This window comes from Barbus barbus (genome assembly GCF_936440315.1).
Source record: "Barbus barbus genome assembly, chromosome: 43".
Lineage (NCBI taxonomy): Eukaryota > Metazoa > Chordata > Actinopteri > Cypriniformes > Cyprinidae > Barbus > Barbus barbus.
This window is the reverse complement of record NC_136721.1, coordinates 216,870-232,717: the sequence shown is the minus strand read 5'-3', so window position 1 is coordinate 232,717 and position 15,848 is coordinate 216,870. Positions and strand designations below refer to the sequence as shown.

The following is a 15,848-nucleotide window of genomic DNA, read 5'->3' as shown; positions in this document are numbered from 1 at the left end:
GGTCACACATGTATAAATTGCAGTGTAGAGCAGTTATTATGACGGGGTAGAATCCACAGCTCAGTACTCACTACTCAATACTCATGAGTACTTTTACATAGGCTACTCTTTTACTCTTACTCAAGTAGTTTTGTGGACAAGTACTTTTACTCTACTCACACTACATTATTTGGAAGGTAATGGTACTTTTACTTGAGTATATATTTTCAGTACTCTTTCCACCACTGAGAAATGCAAAGGACAAGCTGACGAGACAAGACTACTCAAACTGAGATAAACAGCACCTGCATACACAACAATACCTCTGCATTAAAGCAGGCTTCTGTTGAGTCCTCTAGTACCAAGTAACCGCACAAGTACATCCTCTTAGCTCTTTATTCAACACATGCTACATTTTACAGGACTATTACAGCTTCTTCTTAGAGAACACCAAGTAGCACTTCTACACAAACAATATACTGCCACCTTGTAGTTAAACTACAAAACACCACAACTTCTAGTTATTTCTGAAACTGGATGTTTTTCATGCAGCTACCTCTGGATCAAATTTACAGTCAAATATTATGATCATGCCTCGACCTGTTTAACGGAGAACCACGGCAGAGTCTGAAGAGCATTGCTATATATACATTTTCCATTGGGATGTGGAATAAAGTAATGGAGAGCGTGTCTTAGTTTCCTCTGCTGAAGTTGGTTTAGAGATGCTGTAAGTAATGAGACCTGGATGGAGTGATGGATCAGAGGTCTACGGTGAACCCAGGAGATCAACAGAACAAGAGATGTGCATTTGATCAATCAAAATCTGCCTGGAAACTTAAGTACTTTCTTTTTTTATTCAGTAAACATCAACATTATACAGTTTGCATAATTATTAACTTCATACAATAAGAAAAGCCAGAAGGAAAAGCAAAAAAGTGAAAGTATTCACATGCACGAGCACATCCTCAGTGGCACTGCGGTCTACTCCACTTACATTGGTTTGAGAGCTGACAGTGTTATTTGTGCCTCATTGATGGTTTATCTATCGCTGATGTTTGGATTGCATTGGCTTTATTGCAGGACTGTTCCTCTTCCACCTACACCACACTTCTCTCTGCATGTATACGAGACATTAAATAATTCAGAAAAAAAAAGTGAGCTCAACATGGCTTGCTTTCATTGCAAACATTTATTACAATTTCTGATGGAAACAACTGTATCTCTCGTAGATGGACCAGCTCATGGAATGACAATGATACACTGAAGGACAGTACAGAAAATAAAACGCATTTATGTGCCATTCCACTGCGACTCCATAGAAATAGACCTTGGCATCTCATCCCGTTTTAGATGTTTTACACTAAGTTATTTGTGTTTATTTAAAAAAAACTAATAAAAATTAATAATCATGGAACAAGGCATGCATAATGTTTTTTCATTCATGTTATTCAAATTAAGGACAGCTTTAAAAAAATCCATATATGGCATTTATATAAATTACATTTCGTCCATGTCATCGATTAACAGCTGTCCTTATTTCACTCACTTGCACCCAAGCTCTGCTATCCAACAGCTTCAAACATCACCATCTTGTGTGTGTCCACTGTTCACCATCATCATGTTACTAGTCATTAGCAGTTAAATATAATAATCAGTGTTTGTGTGAAAGGCATGCTCTTCTCTCGCCCCAACTATCAGACACTTGTGGCCAGTAATGATATTCACTGAGCTTTACTGCCGTGTCTTCAATTCCAAATCATATTCAAAAAGAAAAACAACTATTGGTCTATTTCAGTTTACAGTAACTTTGGGAATGAGTTTCTGAATGTGGCAGTACAATTGTTTTAATTTTTTGGGTGAACAAAAACATATGCAATTCAACACGGCCACGTCAGCGCATTAACAGACAGTCTCGACTTCAGCTTAAAGCCTGAGGACTGTGGCCTCACGACAGGAAACGAAACGCTGGAGAAGTCAAAGCACTTCCTGTTTAAAGTGCGTGATGCAAATGACTCAGAAGCGGTGTACAGTTGTATGTGGTGCGGTCAGTACACACACAGAATCATTCACTGATGGACAAAGAAATCAACGGACATTGAACAAAAACCATCAAATTACAGAGTAAATAAAACTGAAGTCAATGCAAAGATTCGCTGTTTGGAATTGACCACATTTGCAGAATCACTGCAGGTTTGTTGTTTTGGTAAGAAATAATATGAACTGAATGATAACAGTCTGTGGGAGTCGAGTCGTCGCTGTGAAGGCGGGATGAGTGTGGTGTGGTCCTCTAATCGATGTACTGTGAGAGCCAGCGGAAGCCCTCGCCGTAGCCCTGTCTCTTCAGCACGCTGCACATGAACACCTCCAGAGGTCTCGTGTTCAGCTCTTTGAGGGGAATGTTGCCCTGAAGACACAAACAAGACCATTAAAGGCACTTGAACACAACTCTGAGACGTTCAGGTGAATGCATCAAGCAGGACTGTGACTGAGTCACAGCGCCACCAACAGGCACAAATGCTCCTCTAATATTTCACCCAAATCACTTCAAACTGGCTCAGAATAATGTCAAGACACAGATGATACAAAACTTTGATCCTTGATTTCTTAAACGATGTTTCCATTTAACGCATCAAGCCTTAAAATTATTTTCTTAGGCATTTCTGAGTCTCTAAGCATTCATTAAATGTCATGACATTCAACACACAAGAGTTATTGGTCACTGGACATCAGTAACAGCTCAGAAACGAGCGTAGAGGGAGGGTCTGCTTTCGACTAAAGCAGTGGGGTTTGTTTCACCCCTACAGCCACCAAACCTGGTACATAGGGGCTTTTGCACTGGGTGGTTATAGGGGCTCAGTAGCTGCCTGTGCCTTAAACAGACCACCGGGGCTAACAGCCTCGGACCTGCAGCACCGAGCACAATATTACTGTGTTTCCACTGTTAGGCCAGAAGCTCTGCTGCGCTTCACGCGCTTCACGCAACCCCATCATTTCACCAACAAAGAGAAGTCAACAGAAAACTGACCATGGCATGTTTTCACAGACATCTACCCAGCACAAAGAAATCAGGACACAAGCTACAATGTGTTTTGACTGTTCCTTTCAGGCTCTCATCTCAAACAACATGTTCTCATGAAGCGTCCCTGAGAGGTCTGTGTCTCACCTTTCCCGTCGTCTGACCGTACAGTCCAAAGATCTCGCGCAGTTTCTCCTCACTAATGGCTTCAGGTTTGTCGATCTTGTTGCCGAGGATCAAGATGGGCACATTTCCAATGGTTTCATCTGTCATTAGTGCCTGTTATTCACAGACAACACACACACACACACACACACACAGGTACAGTATGGCATGAGACGATGAATTGAGACACTTCAAATAAAATTTCCATATTGCATAAAGGCTTGCTCTGACAGGGAGTCTCTGTTCAGCCCAAAGTATACTTTTTTTCAGTTTAATTTTGAACTACCTATTTTACATTTTAAAATTATTTAAATTTTAACCCCTCATTTAAATTTCAGATTCAATTTTAAGCCCTTATGTCACATAACATTTTTTCAGTGTAAATTTTAAACCCCTCTTTTTAAAAATTCCAGTTTACATTTTAACCCCTTGCATTAAATTAAAAAAAAATAATTCTGTTTAAATTTTAACTCCTCATTTATTTATTTTTATTTAAATTTGAATCCCTTATTAAAAAAAAAACAAAACAAAAAAAGTGTTTGAACTTTAACCCCTTATTTCAAATTTTTTATTTTTCCAGGTTAAACTTTAACCCCTTATTTTAAATTTACCCCTCATTTAACATTTTCAAAATTTTTCACTTCATTTAAAAAAAAAATAATTACAATTAAATTCACATTTTCTAACCCTAACTACTCGGACAGAGACGTGTTTTTATTGCTCAAATTGCACATTGTTTGAAGCTCAACATCAGGCAAGATGTGGAATAACAACTTTGTAAAAAATGTATTCAAACGTATATAAAAAAAAAAAAGTATATTTTTTTTATAATTAAAAATTTAAATATTTTTCCATCCAGTCAATGGCAGTAATTGACAGACAAATCCAGAGGTGTCCAATCCTGCTCCTGGAGGCCCTGCTGCAGAGCTGGAAGTTTCTAGCGAGTCTGAAGCCCTTGACTAGCAGGTTCAGGTGTGTTTAACTAGACGCTGTAGGACAGTGGCCCTTCAGGAACAGGTTTGGACACCTCTCGACTCACTGATTATCAGAAGCATGGTTAGTTGACTGGCTGGAGACAGTATAAAGCTCACGTCTAGCTCTGTTTTGGACTCGGCCAGTCTGGGGACATCTGCGCAGTCCACCAGGAAGACGATGCCGTTAATGGCTGGGAGGTAGTTCTTCCACACTCGTCGAGCTGTTCAGAAACACACAACACTGAGTACAGTGACCTGGTGCAGACAGACGGTGATGTGTGGATCTGTCTACTCACCCTGAGCGTGGCCACCCAGATCGAACGTGGTGAAGGTCATACCAGCAATCGTCAGCTCTTCTGAGGCTGTGAGGATAAACAGACCCACGAGAGATTATTCCTGCCCACATTCCCTCTCCAACTGAAACCATTATTACTTAAACAATAATAAATACTTCAGATGACAACTTCTGAATTCTGTAATCTATTCATAGTATTTTCTCACCAACAAAGCAACTGTTAAAAACATGACTAAAAAGTAGTAAGCACTGTAACAAACAATGCATCAGTAATCTGGAAGGTTTGTGCTCACAAACAAAGACCACGCAATGCTATTTACACATACGGTAGAGTGAATATCTGTCCCTGCAGCACAAAAGCAGTCATCAGTAACACAGGTATATCTGTAGCAATAGCCAACAATACATTGTATGGATCAAAATTATACATTTCTCTTTTATGACAAAAATCATTAGGATATTAAGATCATGTTCCATAAAGATATTTAGTAAATTTCCTACCATAAATATATCAAAACTTCATTTCTGATTAGTAATATGCATTGCTAAGAGCTTCATTTGAACAACTTTAAAGGAGATTTTCTCAATATTTAGATTTTTTTGCTCCCTCAGATTCCAGATTTTCTAATAGTTGTATCTCAGACAAATATTGTCCAATCATAACAAACCATACATCAATGGAAAGATTATTTATTCAGCTTTTTATGTATAAATCTCAATTTTAAAAAAAATGGACCCTTATGACTGGTTTTGTGGTCCAGGATCACAATATGCATTGAATAAAACTATAAAACTGTGAATATGCAGGATTTCTCTGGGCCTGCCGACTTTAGCGAATGAAAGCTCTGTCTGGATTATAATATTCAATGTTGTGAAAGAAATATTAATTTTGTGTACATGTAATGTGTGATTCCATTCATATAAAAACGAAAAGATTTGCCAAAATGTTTCTTGAACAAAACACGCAATTGGGCGACAACTCAAAACTGAGAAATTTAAACTTGGAATCGAGAATAATTAAGTCAGAACTGTGAGAGTTGCATTGCCTTTTCATTCCAAGGTGGAAACACAGGCTTTCATAGAATATTACACGAATATGAGAAAATGGCCAACTGGAAGTAGCGTAGAGTAGTCTTCACGAACAAGAATGTAAAGTGTGTTGCTCATGCTATCCACTGAGAGCATACGATGTTCACGGTCAGACGTACGGTACTGTGTTTACAGACGCACCGGTGAAACTGAAGCTCTCTGGAGCCGGTGTGGTGAATGCACACTTACTGGGGTGTAAGGTTGGCACATGCTGACCCAGTCTGTCATCTTTGAGCATATGCAGAAGCGTCGTTTTGCCAGCATTGTCCAGACCGAGGAATACTAATTTGCCAGACTTCTTGTACAGCCCTGAAACAGAGTGATTTTATCTGATTAAATGCAGCAGTTTTCATGGAATAACCCTCCTTTCCACACTGAGAGCGATGTGAATCACCCGTGAATGCTGCTTTCACACCGAGCGTAAAACGAATGTTCGCCTTCTGCTAATTCACGCCTGCACGCTAGGTGGCGCTGACCAACAATGTATTTTTCCTCAGATATGTATCCGCGTATATGGATTTAACATCTAAATGAAGATAAACATAGCTTGTGTTTCTGGTGTAGAACCAAACTATCTATAATTCTTACAAGAATAGGCTACATCCTAAAATATAATTAGAAGTACAATTAGCATCAAGCTACACTTGAAAATGTATTTAATTTATTAATGTATTTGCTTACCCACTTTAAACCATCATCAAGTGCTTGTAATGACTTCTGATTGTGGTTCATAGTTGATTTTGATTCTATAATAAGCAGACATATGCACTCTTTGTTTAATAACGCTACGCTGCTAATATTAGTCAAACATCCTTTATTGCTATAAAAAAATACCATGAGCTGCATACAACACATCCAGAAAATATATCATCATAATCATGCATTTGCATTCATATTTCATGTGTAGAAAAATGTTTCACTATTTTTTAATACAGAAGATCTAGAGAGTGAACGTGCTCTGTCTCATAACACTCGCACACAAGGAAGAAAGCAGACGGCTCTACAAATCACGATTCAGTGGAGAATTATTAGAAATGATATTCTGTATGAAGAACATGTGAGAATAAATCTGTTCTCAAACACCAACAATAACAAGAACTCAGCATCCACTCTCTTATCCAGGATACTCTTCTTCGTTTGTTTACACTTCTTTTGGAAACAGCGCCACAGCTTTCGTGCAGCTGCTCCGGTCACGTGATCCTAGCTCAAATCTGATGGGACAGCCTGTGTTTTCGCTTTGCAAAAGTGAAAAGATTCGTCGGATTGGACGAGAAAAAAATTCACATTCACAGCACCCATAGAAAGCTGTTGTTTTATTCCAGCGCGTCATCACATGTGAAATTAATTTTGCTTTTTCATGCTCCGTGTGGAAAGGCCTTAACTCATTCAAACTGTTGAGTGGCAGATAATTATGCTAAGTATCATTAACTATTACACAGTAGCAGTGCATTAATCACCCTATTTTCCACTTCGAGCACTGCTTCAGCTCAACTCTTACTCTTTTCTCACTATATAATAAGACTCCTAGATTACTCAGTGTGTTCATGGTAAGAATGAAGGCCGACGCCCACAGTGCAAACCAGAGATATGATTGGATGGACTCATCTACATGAACGAATTACTGGACTCTTCAGAATATTTGGTGAATTCAGAATATTTCTGATAAGCGACGGTACAATGTTTTGACAGTTTTGGAGCTCAGTATCAGTCTGAGCTGGACGAACAGGAAAAACCAGACTGAACAGAGACACAGGGTAAGATCGGCCCATGATGCAGTGCATGAGTCAGTACAGAAACTACACCAACATCTGCTTCAGCTCCATTTACTCCTGCTCTTTCATCGGCGTCTTAGATCAAAAAGTAACACCCTGTTTTTACTCAGAAATGAACTGTCAGATAATGCTGACTGACAGATTTAACAAATTCACATTCAGCTCTGACCTCCACTTGATCCCAACATCTCCTGAAGAATAAAATCCAGTCACACACCACTTTCTGTCATTGATTAGCCAATTTCACACAGAGATATTTCACGTTACCAAAGTAAACTGGGTTGTGATCTGGAAGTTCATGTGTTTGTGACCGTTTTTGATTGGAAAGTGAACTTGGAGAGGATGTTTCACGTTTACAGTCGGTCAAATGCAGTAGGAGGCAGCTCATGAACTTACCCAGGAACTGCAGAACGCTACTGAAACCACTATAAATCCAGTCAAATATGAAGGACATATCCAGGCCGTGGAATATCTGAAAAGAAACAGAAGTATTAAGAGATTTCACAGGACACACTTTCAGGTGTTTTGAATATGCACTAAACGGGTAATTAGCAAATCAACTGAAAGTGCTGAAACATTTGCAGTTATACGCACATGTTTTTCCACACATACATGTGATGTTCTGCACTTTGGCTTTCCATACGGTTCTGCTCCGCAAGTCTCTCACGAGCGCATCTGGCAATATGGACGAGGCCTGACGCACGCGAGCAACCTGTGTCCACTCGCCCCTGGCTCCACGTTTAAAACTAATGTAAATAACTACTTGCCAATTTCACTTGAATGAAATTAAACATTCAGCACGTTTCCCACTTGTTCTTAAAATCCCAAATACTTAAAAATGAATGAATCAGCCTGTGTAACATGTAATACTTCAGTAATTGACTAAAGAAACAGTTCTTTACTTATAAAAAATAAACAAATCTTTCCTGTGAAATTCAGTAATTCTGTAAAAGTAGTAATACCATTATAATCTTCCCTGCAGAAAAAAAACAAAAACAAAAAACAGTAGAACCCCTCCCAAAACACAATAGAAAATGTAAATGATTTAAGGGTTATAATGGGAAAAGTCTCTTTATATAGTCTTTGATGTAATCTAGCAGATGGCAACCAATAGAACAACAGTAATACCTATTGGAATAATGCCCAAACAAAAAGGAATTTGGTATTGGTTTTTATGGAAATTATAAGAAATTCTGTGATGGTTTCTATTGTTTAGTTTTTTTTCAGCAGGGTAACGATACTCATACTGTGCTGCACATTATTGACAATATTGAGCTGAAGCTTGACTTTGCAAATTTAGAATCGCAAATCAAATCGCAATGTCATAAAAAAAGAAAAAAAGAAAAATAAATCCGCAATTACATTTTCCAACCAAGAACTCATACATTTAAGACTTTATGCTTTAATTTAAGATCTTTTTAAGGCCTTAATTGGTGGATGGAGAATTAAGACCTGCAGAAACTATTACATGCACAAATTTTTGCCAAAAGCCAAATAAAGTTTCAGAGTTCTGTTTATACGAACACTTTTTATTCGTTTTCTATTCATTCACATGTATTACATGCGTCCTGAACAAAATGAATCACATGTGCAGATCTTCAGGTCGCACCTCAGTACTTCAGAAGAGCTTTCTTTAGGAAATATGTTGTAACTATTCAGTCTCCTCTACTGGCCAGCTCATAAAACAGGGTTAAATACACATGCGCAGGAGAACATAAACATACGAACCATGAATCTGAGTGAGAAGCAGTCATATTCAAGCGTTTACAAGATCAGTTTTTTCCTATTGATCAGATTATCTCAGGTCTTCAATCGGATTTCACTCAGATCAAGATCAATTGGATCGATTAGAGGGGTTTCTGATCTGATTAAGCCATCAAACTGATTTGGCTTTATGTAACAGTCTGTACGCAAACTATAATTTTAATGTAATTTTTGTTTTATTTTAAAAGAACTAAACCTCGTCATAATGAACATCCATAACTTATCTTCCAACTTAACTTATCTATTTTGTAACGCAATAGCATACAGTACTTCTGTGATAAAGACTTCAGCTGTTATCAGGATTTGAGCGTTTGATAGCAGCAGCTGTATAAAGTTCATTCAAAATAAGGTTTTTTTATCCAGAGATAATCTGCCGCTGCTGAAGAGTCGACAGGCAGGTCTCAGGTGATTCAGTGCTCATATTCAGAGCGGTTCTGATCATCATCATCACAGATGTGAAGGAAGGAAGGAAGGAATGAATGAGCGCTGGTGTTGCGCCAGGGCTCGCTAGATCGCTAGCCCGACGTCCCGGGGCTATTGTGTTTTCCAGTCGGGCTACCAAAATGCATCACTGCCCTGCCCGACGGGCCTTAAATACAGGGCTCCCACGCAGTGTTCCCTCGGCCGCGCAGGAGAAATAAGTGTGAGTTGGGAAGCCATTTGATTGAATGCCGCCAGTCAAAGGGAAAGAATAGCAATGCTCGGGCAAACCGCTATAGAGCTGATGTCACGATAGAGTTAGAGCCGGTGAATGCGGTTTACAGGTTTCATAGAAAGAGAACGATATGCACCAAATGAGTCGCTAGGGTTGTAACGGTATGAGATTTTCACGGTATGATAATCGTCTAAACATGTTGGATGTATTGCCTGCTTTTGCAGCCACTTTGCGTCCACATTTTTTGCAAATTGGATTCGTCCTCAAGGACAACCCCACGTTCGTGTTTTTTTTTTTTTTTTTTTAATATCCAAAATATTCCCATAATGCAAATTTAAACTTTTTTTCGGCGGGGGATGGAGATTCTCTCTCTGTCATTTCAGCAGAGTGAAGCAGCCGAAATAAATTGCATATGCGCGGGTGAGATTATTATATATATATATTTTTTTTAAACCGTAGATATGCAAATGTTTACGGTATGATAATCGTGTACGTTCAAACCGCGATAGACAGTCATACCGGTATATCGTTACAACGCTATGAGTCGCTGTAGAAACTGAATACTTCAATGGTTGCGGTGCGCTCAACACGAGAGACAACACAAACACAATCACATCTGAAATAAAACATCCTCCTGTATTAAAGAAGAGTGGCTTGATTAAGTGCTGAAATAACAGAGGATGGGCAAAGAACAGTAACAAAGACATGTTCAGTCACACAAGAGTATTGAACAAACTGTACTTCATAACCATGTTTAGACAGATATAGAAGAATTCATATGTTCACGCTTTTATATTTAACTTACAGATCTCAGCTTAAGTTTTGCTTCAGATTCTATTCTATTCGATCAGTTTAAATAGTTTTTGATAATATATTATGTTAGGGCTATATTATAAACCTGATAAATAATTGTTTTTGAGTCTTTGACTTTGAGTCTCTTGCTCATCAAGGCTGTATTCATTTCAAAAATACAGAAAAAAACAGTGATATAGTGAAATATTATTGCAATTTCTAATATCGGTTTACTATTTTAATACCTATACAATAAAATAGTATTTATTCCTGAGATCAAAGCTGTATTTTCAGCATCATTACTCCAGCAGTGTCCCATGATCCTTCAGAAATCATAATAATATGCTGATTTATTATCAGTGTTGAAACTCTTGTGCTGATTAATATTTATTTGGAACCTGTATTTCTTTTTTCTTTGATTCTTTGATTAATAAAAAGTTTAAAAGAACAGCATTTATTCAAAATATAAATATTTTCTAACAATAGAAGTCTTTACTATCAATTTTATCCATTTAACACATCCTTGCTGAATAAAGTTTATTTAACTTTCTTTAAACTTTTTTAAAGTATCTTTAAAAAAGAAAGAAATAAATTTCTGCCCCCAAAATTTTGAATAGTTTATATTGTAACACAAAATATCTATTTTGACTAAACACTGTTCTTTTTGACTTTTTATTTTTTTTTAAATATCACAGTTCCAGCATTGATTATAAATCAGCGTATTAGAATGATTTCTAAAGGATCATGTGACTCTGAAAATACTGCTTTGCTTCACAGGAATTAATTACATTTTAAAGTATATTAAAATAGAAAACTTTTTTTAAAATTGCAATAATATTTCACAATATTATTTTGTGAAATAATATTCAGTATTTTTTATCAAATAGATACAGCCTTGATGAGCAAAAGAAACTTCTTTAAAAAACTTTATTGATCCAATCTTTTGAACTGCAGTGTATTGTTCAGTAAAAATGTTTTCTCTTTAACCTAAAATATACATCATTTAGTCACATCAAGGGTCAAATCAAATATAAATAGCACATTAAAGTTAAAAGTTACACACTTTTGTGTGCGTGCTGTACAGGTCTGGTATGAACAATGCTTTTGCTGGAGACCGAAGTGTCCGGCCAAAAGAGAAAAGTTTTGCTCAGCAAGAAAACAATTAGAGGAACATTGCTCCCACGGGTCCTTAAATTTGATACGACTATACTGAAGAGTTGTTCAGGCCTTAGACCATTTAACGTATTTAAAACGGTCTAAGAAATAATTTTTCAAATTGCCTTAAATAGGTTTTTAAGAATTCTGCAGATACCTTGTAAATAGTCAAATAAAACGCTTTCCTTGATAATCGTTGATATTTGTGTATTGAAAATGTTTTTGATTGACATTTATGGTCTTAGGGCTAGTTAAATTAATTTTCGGGCTACCAAAATCTGAAGAGTACCTGCCGAAGGGATACCAGGGATTTAGAAATTTTGCGAGGCCTGTGCGCAATCCGTCAGCAGCCGCTGGATTAAAGAGCAGCAGCGCTAAAGGTGAAGGACACGTGTGAGCTACACGTCAGCATGATCTTAAACACACACACACAGAGAGAGAGAGAGAGAGAGAGAGAGAGAGAGAGAGAGAGAGAGAGAGAGAGAGAGAGAGAGAGAGAGAGAGAGAGAGAGAGAGAGACACACACAGAGAGAGAGAGAGAGAGACACAGAGAGAGAGAGAGAGAGAGAGAGAGAGACACACAGAGAGAGAGAGAGACACACACAGAGAGAGAGAGAGAGAGAGAGAGAGAGAGACACACACAGAGAGAGAGAGAGAGACACACACACACCACTGACTGACTAAACAACCTTATCCCTTGTAGCTGTTTTCACTAACACAAGGATATGCAAACATGTCACTGCTTTATAAAAATAATTATTTTCATAATTCCTGAGACAGTGAACCTCAATCTCACCCAACAGATCGGCCTTGATATCAAGAGAAATATTTTAAATATATTGGTGCATTTACATGAATGTTTTATTAATGTACAATGGCATCTAAATAAATAAAATAACAGCCATAGCTCATATATGAACAGACTGCCATTTCATCAAAACCATCAATCCATCAATCAAAGACATAAACACAGCTGCTGGCACAGAAGGCCTCTTATTATGAACCTGATGATGGGGAATTCATTCATCTAAGAGCAGGAAATACGTATGACTTCATTATCAGTAATAATGCTGATGTGAGTGTAAACGGGTCATATTTGTAACAGGAGCATCTACAGCTCAATCAAAAGCACATTCAGCTACTTGAACGCACTTTACTAAAGAGACTGGGTTATTTCTGAATCAATGCTTTTCTGAGCAATAATTCAAACACGAGGTTTCATCAGAAGAGGGGACCTGGTCAAATCCTCAAAACAACAGTACTTTGGCATTTCTTTAAGACACGTCTGGATATTTCTTCACAGCTCATTAGCATGTCAAATCAGAGTCATGTGATGTAACCAACCAAACACATCCAGAAGTTCATCTGTCAAACACTAATCAAGATACTTTTATGAAATCTGAGAGGTTTCTGTCGCTCCATTGAAAGTCTGTAAAACTGAAATGTTCAGAAAGCGTCATAAATCATCTTGTGAAGTCACACACTCATTTTATATGACGAACAGATTTAACTTCGGGTTTTATTCACATTCAAACACTGATCACCACACAAACAGAAGGTCATTTTGATGTCTTCATGAACTTTCCATGAAGAAACAGAAAGCTCTCGGGTCTTCACTGGCGTTTAAACTACTCTTATGAATCTGAGCAATTGATCATAACTTTCATAATTCATATTCATTTATGAAGAAATGATTGGGATGCGTTATAAATAAAGACATTACAAATTATGAATTATTAATTGATAAACTGATAATAGATGCGTGTTTATTGGCTGGTTACACCATGAGTTATTAACTTAAAATGATCAAAATAATACAGGTTTGAGGAGTATATTAAATATTATCATATTAAAGCAACATGAATACAAACATCACATTCCTACGAATCTGACATGTCTTCGAAACAGATTGTCCTTGTCTTTACTCTGCTCGGTGTTTTCAGGAGTTATTTTGATCTGAGGAGTAACAGTGCGGTATACTAACCCACACTGAAGGCGCTGTCATGACGCTATTAGATGATTAGAGTTAATTAAACGAGCTTCAGCGTTACACAACTCAGTCAGGCTAACATCTCCCGTTAGCTTTAGCGCTAGCGGCCGGCAGAGGAGAAACCCGCTCACACGGCGGAGAAAAACACACAAACACACACACCGAGACACACAAACCTACCTTGAGTGTGTGTACAGATGAGTGCAGCTCTTTCCAACGCAGCTGAATGACTGAATATTACAGAAGAGTCGAGAGAAGACACTCACAGCCGCTCACAGCCACGACACACAACAATGGCGCTACTTCCGCTGAGTGTCACAATAGAACCCGTCCGGCGCGAAACAACCTGCATAAACAACAGCGCGCGCACACGCACACATTCTCTCTCACACACAAACACACTCACACTCAATTTTAATAATATAACTATTTAGAGAACTTCAGCACAAAAGTGATTATACAGTGTTAAACACCGCAAACAAATGTAATAATCATTATTAGGAAGATTGTATAAAGCAAACAGGACAGCTTTCGTAGTTTTTACATTTCTATATAATTCTCAGGTCCTGACCTCTACGGTAAATTGTTTAAATGAATGCGTTTTTTCGGTTCATGTAACTTTTCGTATGCACTCTTGTAATAATGAAATCTTATACATGTGCATTTCTCCAGTTGGAGCACGTTTGCATGTGTTTGTTTCGAAGTATAAATAATATTAGCTTCTTCTGTGTCTCATTCATTCTGAGAGCTGAAGCTGAACGCTCTCTGCAGTGCTCGTGTTTCCAGTACGGCGGAAAACGGCACTACACAGGAAATGCCACGTGTACCAAGTGCGCATGCGCGCTGCTCCGCTCGACTTCCGCTGAGAGGAAGGCGCTGTTTATCACCGCGACGCTCGGCAACGCGAGGCAGAGAATGACCGCAGCCGCGGGCCTGTGAGACGCTCGCTGACCGATCCGACTTCACGATGTCCAGCGGCGGCTTCGCGTCACAGAACGGCGCCGGAGGCTCGTACGCGAACGGTGAGTACCACGCGTCTGAACGCGCCGCGCTTTCTCCGGAGTTTGATCACTTCAGCGACGCGACCGGCCGGAATCCTTGTGCGTCGCGTCGCTTGATGAAGGCCGAGTTCTGTGATCTTCGAGTAAAGTTCATCACTAACGACTAACTTAGTCAAGCGGGTTAACCCTAGTTAGCGGACTGGCGTCAGAGCGACTAGTCAAGCGGGTTAACCCCTAGTTAGCGGACTGACGTCAGAGCGACTAGTCAAGCGGGTTAACCCTAGTTAGCGGACTGGCGTCAGAGCGACTAGTCAAGCGGGTTAACCCTAGTTAGTTAGCGGACTGGCGACAGAGCGACTAGTCAAGCGGGTTAACCCTAGTTAGTTAGCGGACTGGCGACAGAGCGACTAGTCAAGCGGGTTAACCCTAGTTAGCGGACTGGCGTCAGAGCGACTAGTCAAGCGGGTTAACCCTAGTTAGTTAGCGGACTGGCGACAGAGCGACTAGTCAAGCGGGTTAACCCTAGTTAGCGGACTGGCGTCAGAGCGACTAGTCAAGCGGGTTAACCCTAGTTAGCGGACTGACGTCAGAGCGACTAGTCAAGCGGGTTAACCCTAGTTAGCGGACTGGCGTCAGAGCGACTAGTCAAGCGGGTTAACCCTAGTTGGTTAACGGACTGGCGACAGAGCGACTAGTCAAGCGGGTTAACCCTAGTTAGTTAGCGGACTGTCGTCAGAGCGACTAGTCAAGCGGGTTAACCCTAGTTGGTTAACGGACTGGCGTCAGAGCGACTAGTCAAGCGGGTTAACCCTAGTTGGTTAGCAGACTGGCGTCAGAGCGACTAGTCAAGCGGGTTAACCCTAGTTAGTTAGCGGCCTGGCGACTAGTGGCGCAGCTCAGCGCTGATTGGTCCAGACCCGCGGGGTTTGTTTGTTAATGTCATGAAACATGGTCTTATAGAATTAATTAATCGCTGCAGGAGTATTTAGAAACGAACAAGTGAAAGTAAAAATGGTTAAATATGAAAAACTAGAAGCTTCACAGAAATGATGACCTTCCACACGCCACGCTCTGATAGAGCTGTCAACTATTAATCACATCCAGAATAAAAGTTGTTGTTGTTTGTTTAATATATATGTGTGTGTACTATGTATATTTTTATGTACATATATACATGCATGTATATGTTTAAGAAAAATGT

At 39.0% G+C, this 15,848-nt stretch overlaps 2 protein-coding genes across 2 annotated transcripts in view; one reads left to right on the top strand and one right to left on the bottom strand.

Moving 5' to 3' along the window:
* Positions 1-362: 362 nt before the first annotated feature.
* LOC306862049 (small COPII coat GTPase SAR1B) lies at positions 363-14,509 on the bottom strand. The gene is made up of 7 exons (XM_079404642.1): positions 13,827-14,509; positions 7,687-7,762; positions 5,708-5,827; positions 4,431-4,496; positions 4,252-4,355; positions 3,143-3,274; positions 363-2,383 (listed from the first exon to the last, which is right to left on the bottom strand). The coding sequence occupies exons 2-7, from the start codon at positions 7,742-7,744 to the stop codon at positions 2,267-2,269; spliced, it is 597 nt and encodes a 198-aa protein (XP_079260768.1). The 5' UTR covers positions 7,745-7,762; positions 13,827-14,509; the 3' UTR covers positions 363-2,266.
* LOC306862029 (protein transport protein Sec24A-like) overlaps positions 14,466-15,848 on the top strand; it is a 34,219-nt gene continuing 32,836 nt past the window's right edge. Inside the window, exon 1 of the mRNA XM_079404611.1 lies at positions 14,466-14,668. Within this exon, the coding sequence (XP_079260737.1) occupies positions 14,614-14,668 (55 nt within the window). The 5' untranslated portion in view covers positions 14,466-14,613. The remainder of the gene's footprint in view (positions 14,669-15,848) is intronic.

Bases quoted from the DNA above. Each gene is read 5' to 3' on its own strand.
- LOC306862049 (XM_079404642.1), bottom strand. From the start codon at position 7,744: ATGTCCTTCATATTTGACTGGATTTATAGTGGTTTCAGTAGCGTTCTG. The intron at 5,828-7,686 runs GTAAGTTCATGA...ACTCTGTTTCAG, and splicing joins TAGCGTTCTGCAGTTCCTGG to GGCTGTACAAGAAGTCTGGC. The intron at 3,275-4,251 runs GTGAGCTTTATA...TGTGAATAACAG, and splicing joins AGTCCAAAACAGAGCTAGAC to GCACTAATGACAGATGAAAC.